Source organism: Octopus bimaculoides, chromosome 8 (assembly GCF_046866305.1).
Source record: "Octopus bimaculoides isolate indiv1 chromosome 8, ASM4686630v1, whole genome shotgun sequence".
NCBI classification, from domain to species: domain Eukaryota; kingdom Metazoa; phylum Mollusca; class Cephalopoda; order Octopoda; family Octopodidae; genus Octopus; species Octopus bimaculoides.
The window spans coordinates 32005932-32011931 of NC_142935.1; the positions used below are offsets into that span (position 1 = coordinate 32005932).

At 37.5% G+C, this 6000-nt stretch overlaps 1 protein-coding gene across 1 annotated transcript in view; it reads left to right on the top strand.

Annotated features, from left to right (window-relative positions):
* Window positions 1–6000, top strand: part of LOC106882178 (low-density lipoprotein receptor-related protein 2-like) — a 228340-nt gene that overhangs the window by 45792 nt on the left and 176548 nt on the right. Inside the window, exons 12-15 of the mRNA XM_089356330.1 lie at window positions 159–377; window positions 4305–4485; window positions 5506–5676; window positions 5945–6000. The exon at window positions 5945–6000 is cut by the window's right edge and continues 30 nt beyond it. Of these exons, the coding sequence (XP_089212456.1) occupies window positions 159–377; window positions 4305–4485; window positions 5506–5676; window positions 5945–6000 (627 nt within the window). The remainder of the gene's footprint in view (window positions 1–158; window positions 378–4304; window positions 4486–5505; window positions 5677–5944) is intronic.

Genomic DNA, 6000 nt, shown 5'->3' on the forward strand with positions numbered 1-6000 from the left:
TGGTGACAGGAAAGGCATAAAAATCTCTACCCTAGCTATTCTCTTGTATAATCCATCTAAATATGAAAAAGCAGATGTTTAAAAAGGCAAAATATAATAAAGATGACAGAAACATTTGCAACTGATATTTTTTTCCTATTTTTTTATTTTTGATTTAGGTGTCAATAAATTTATTTTAATTTCCAAAAGAAACATTATTCAAGGTCTACCACTGGATAGAAAGTCTACTTTCAATGCAAATGCTATTCTACCAGTCACAAACACTTTTTCAAGGAGCCCTTCTATTAAATCTTTGGACTACACCTCGTCTGACCAAACAATCTATTTTGCTGATCTTAGCAGTAGTGCAGTGTTCAAATTCAATTTGAATACTTCAGGTAAGCCAAATCTGGTCTTCATAAAGCAAAGTAAGTTTGTTTTTTGTGCTTTGTTTATGTTCCCGTTCCTTTTTTGTCCCCGATTTTTTGACATCCTGTACCCAGATATGCATCTCTCTATATATATATACATGTAGATGTAGGTATGTACATATATGTATGTATATATGCATATGCTCACATATCATTTGTACAATTATATTATCAAACGCCATGCGTCCATTTGCAAGTAAGTTTTAACTTCATAAAGTAAATACTGATTATGGTTTCAAATTTTGGCTCAAGGCCAACAATTTCAGGGAAGGGGTAAGTCGATTACATTGACCCCAGTTTTCAACTGGTACTTATTTTACTGACACCAAAAGGATGAAAGGATAAGTGAACCTTGGCAAGATTGAACTCAGAACATGAACACAGATGAAATGCTGCTAAACATATTGGCCAATATGCTAACACTCCTGCCAGCTCACTGCCTTTTTTGAACTCAGAACTTGAAGGACATATGGAATGCCACTAAGCATTTTGTCCAACTCACTAAGGATTCTGTCAGCTCTCTGCCAGTAAATGCTAACAAAAACATTAGCATTGATTCAAATGGTAGCACTGGTCAACACTATTTTTTCATCAAGGTTATTTGAGTGGTTTTGGGGTAAGTTTGGGATGCTGAATCTAAACATAGCATCAGTATGACCAAAATTGGCTCTAATTTTTGGTTTAATCGAAGCCCTTATTTTTGAGCATTTGCCTTGTTCCCCTATTATTTTTTATTATATACAGTTGTTGCTGAATAGACTTTTAGGTATCAAACCTTATAATTCATTTCATATGAAATGATGTAATCAAAAATACTTTTACATTTATTCTAGAACATTTATTCTGACTGTTGATGGGCCATGACTGTTGAGGACATACGTAGGCTTGAAAGAAATGAAGCTAGCATGATCTGCTGGATGTGTAATGTCAGTGTGTGCACAAAACAGAGTGTAAGCACCCTGAAAGAAAGGTTGGACATACGAAGCATCAAATGTGGTGTGCAAGAGAGATGACTGCACTAGTATGGTCATGTGCTGTGTATGGATGAGGGGAGCTGTGTGAAGAAGTGTCACTCTTTAACAGTAGAAGGAACCTGTAGAGGAGGGAGACCCAGGAAGACATGGGATGAGATGGTGAAGCATGACCTTCGAATGTTAGGTCTCAAAGAGGCAATGACAAGAGATCAAAACCTCTGGAGATATGCTGTGATTGAGAAGACCCGACAAGTAAAGTGGGATAACAATCGTTGCCTACACCAGTGTTGCATAACAAACCCCTTTAAAAAGTAGCTTTGAATCATCGGGCAACATGCCGTGCTTGAGGAGACCTATTGAGTCAAGTAAATCAAAATCAAAATCAAATCACAATCAAATGGAAATTGTAGTTGTGGCTGATGCCAGTGCCGCTTGACTGGCTCCCATGCTTGTGGCATGCAATAAGCACCATTCATGCATGGGTCATTGCCAGTGCCACCTGACTGGTTCCTCATGCCGCTGGCATATAAAAAGCACCATCCGAATGTGGTCGATGCCAGCCCTTTGCCCCAACTGACTCCTCGTGATCGATGCCAGGCCCACCATACTGGCTCCTGTGCTAGCGGTGCATAAAAAGCACCCACTACATTCTTGGAGTGGTTGGCGTTAGGAAGGGCAACCAGCTGTAGAAACCTTGTCAAATCAGATTAGAACCTGGTGCAGCTGCTGGCTCGCCAGACCTCAGTCAGACCGTCCAACCCATGCCAGCATGGAAAACGGACGTTAAACGATGATGATGATGATGATGATATATATACATGTAAGGCCCTGGGAGGGTAGAAAGATGGAGTATTTCCAATGCAGTCCTCAATCTGAGCTTTAGGTTATCTACATTCTGGGATTCTAGTCTTAAGTAGTATCAAAATTATTCAGGTGTAGACAATCCAGGTGTCACAACAATAAAACCATTGATTGGGTTTAGCAAGGACTAAAATATAATGAAATAAGAACATAAAGAAGAATTTTATCACATCTTTCACAACCAGTTACAATTGTTTCTGTACCAACTCTGCTTTCAATGCGAATACATGCAAGGTTTGCAAGTGAAAATTTATATAATATTTGTGGCTTTAAACATTACGATGACACTTTGTCAGACCTGCATCAAAGGTACACTCTTACATTGTACAAGGGTACTTCATGTTTGAAGCTCTGATGAAGCTATAAGGTGATATACAAGCATTCAACTATAAGTACATTGCATCTTATAGCAGAAACAGCTGTAAGCTAATGAAAGCTCATGACATTATTTCTTGTTCCTTTATCATTCAAATTTCTTATATACATGTTAATATGTCATCATCATTTAACGTCCGTTGTCCATACCAGCATGGGGTGAACGGCATGGACAGCAGATGCTAAATGATGATGATGATGAAGATGGTAATATATGTATATAAGAAATTATAAAGAATAAAGTGTTTTGAATGGCACAACAATTTAATCATCCATAGTCTGATGCTATTTTGGAATATAAAATTGCTTCTTCAGATATCCCTAGGAATTGATGGAGTCGCTGCTATAATCAGTTTTCCAATGGCTGTTTTTTCTTTCAGCAGCGTCTAAGCAGTGGAATTTTATATTCCGAAATATTATTATCAGTCTATGGATGATTAAATTACACCAGTTATTATAGTCCATTGTTGTTATTCTAGTGCATTGTTGTGGCATTCAAAACACTTTATTCTTTACAAACAACACACAATGCTTCAAGCGAACTACAATACTCTCCTATAAGAAGTTACATGTAATATGTATGTGAGTAGCATGTATGTATGGTATGTATGTGTGTGTGTGTGTGTGTGTGTGTGTTTCTGTGGCTGAACTCTTATTTCTCTCGAGCTGTCTGTCTTTCAATCGACTGACAGATTGTTACCTAGCTTGGAAGCAAGTAGGGACTGGTATCTGGCCATAGAAAGTTCTCTACCGCTAAGTATTTTCATCTGACTTATGCAAGCATGAAAAATCACCATCATCAGCATCAGCATCATCCTTCTTTAACGTTTGCTTTCCATGCTAGCCTGGGTAGGATGGTTTGACTAGAGGTACCAAGACGGGAAGTTGCACCAGTCTGTTCCAGTCTGGTTTGGCTTGGTTTCTACAACCAGCCACTTTACCTTGTGTGCTGGGTGCTTTTAACGTGCCACCAACACAAGCACTTGTGCATGGCACCAGCACAAGTGCTTATTATGTGGCACCAGCAGAAGCATGTTTTACGCGGCACCAACACAGCACTCTTCCAGGCTAATCCCCTTCACCAGACAGTGTGGCCTTAACATTTCTGCTGTGTAGAACGGGGGTCTTCTTGATTATAGCAAAGTGCCAGCTATCTCAGTCGATTGTCATCTCATCCAAACGATTCAGTGTTCTGAGATCATCCTTTAGTACTTCTTGGATCTCCCACTTCCAAGAGTTCCATCTACTTTGAGTGAATGGCACTTCTTTATGGAGCTGTCAGCATCCATCCATATCCCATGACAGAACCAGCAGAGTCTCCTCTCTTACACACTGAATCATTAAATGATGATGCTGATATATTACAACAACATTAAGGCAGTGAGCTGACAGAAATGGTAGCACGCTGGGTGAAATGCTTAGTGGTATTTCGTCTGTCTGTACATTCTGAGTATCTGTCTTTCGGGGTCGATAGATTAAGTACCAGTTGCATTCTGAGGTAGATCTAATCAACAAGCCCCTTCCCCAAAAATTTTGGGCCTTGTGCCTAGAGTAGAAACGATATTACAATAACTTTGGAAAATCTATGGACTTTGTTAAGCCCCTTTAAACTATAATATCATATTGAATGGGAACATTTATTCAAGTCTTTTTAAAATGGTATTCTGAATTTCCTTTATTTTAGAGTTAAAGGTAGTGTTCAACGAATATGTATATAGTATTTCAGTGGATTGGATGCTTCGCAATTTATATGTGGCTAATCGTCGTGGGATTACAGTTGTACGTATTGATAATGTAGATGACAAGCGAGTAATCATTAGCAATGAAACATCTGCAGCAGCAATTACTTGCCATCCTTACAAAGGGTAAGTTTAAATATTTGATTTATTTTAATTAATCACCAAGGATTTAGAGGTGCCAGTACATTAAAATGACATCACATGGAACTGGACCATGACCATGAATTCAATCTTGCAGAAAGATACTGCTTATACAGGGTGACCATAAAGTCATGCACCATTCTGCAATATGTGAAATTGCCAACATTCTCAGGCTAACATCTCCCAAGGACTTTTTCTTCTGAGGCTACATTAAATCCCTTGTGTATTCTGAAAAGATCCATGACCAAGGTCATCTTCTTCAAAGAATTGTTGAAGCGTGTGAACAAGTTAACGGCAATGAAGAGCTATTTGAGAGGGTTTGTTGCAATTTCAGATTCCATATGAACACTTGTTTAGAGCTACATGGCCAACACTTTGAACATTTCTAATGGATTAGCTACTTCATTGCTAATAAAGCATACTTAATATCTCCCATGGTGCATAACTTTGTGGCCTCTTGGTATAATGGTGATGTCATTTTATCTGATTCCAGATGGATAAGAGGCAAAGTTAATCTCATGATATTGGATTAGCAAGGTTAGTTCAGCACTGTCCAGTTTTCAGCAGTCAATAGCCATATGCGTTGTGTTGTCTTTTATCTTTTATTTGTTTCAATCTTTTGATCATGGCCATGCTGGGTTCAGTTGAATAAATTGACCCCAGCACTGGTATTTAATTTATTAGCTCCTTTTGCTGGACTTCTAAGTTGCAGGGACATAAACAAACCAACACCAGTTGTTAAGTAGTTTTGGGGAAACAAACACAATATATACATCTATCTAACCATCTATATATATATATATGTATGTATGTATGTATGTATGGATGTATGTATGTATGTATGTATGTATGCATGTGTGTGTATGTATGTATGTATGTATGTATGTATGTATGTATGTATGTATATATATATATATATATATATATATATAAATGGATGGATGGATGGATAGATAGACAAACAGACAGATTGTTTATTACATTGTTGTTTATCTTATTTTTCAGTTTGATTTTCTTTACAAGTCACTTCTACACGAAGCTATCTTATATTGGAAGAGCTTTTGCTGATGGTAGCAATGTAAAGCATATCCGCCAACATGAGTTAGGGATCCCATACAGTCTTTCAATCGACTTCAAAGCTGACCATTTATATTGGTCTGATTATTTCTTTAAAAGGTAATGGTATTTTTGTTTCAAAGACATTTTCTTTTATAGTTGTTTTCTTAGTAATTTTCCTACAGGGACCAGGCACAGGCATAGCTGTGTAGTTAAGAAATTCACTAATTTACAGCGTCATATTATCAGAGTATTAACAGTTCCTGGCAAAGAAGACCTGTGTCAGCTTTTACACTAGGCTTCTTCTTAAGTTCACTGCTTCTTATCTAAATATACTTATGAGTGTAGATGTTGATATATTTATAAGTTTATGCTTTCATTTTCATAGGATCCAACGGTCAGACCTAGATGGAAATAATGTTCAAACTCTTGGCATAATGCTTA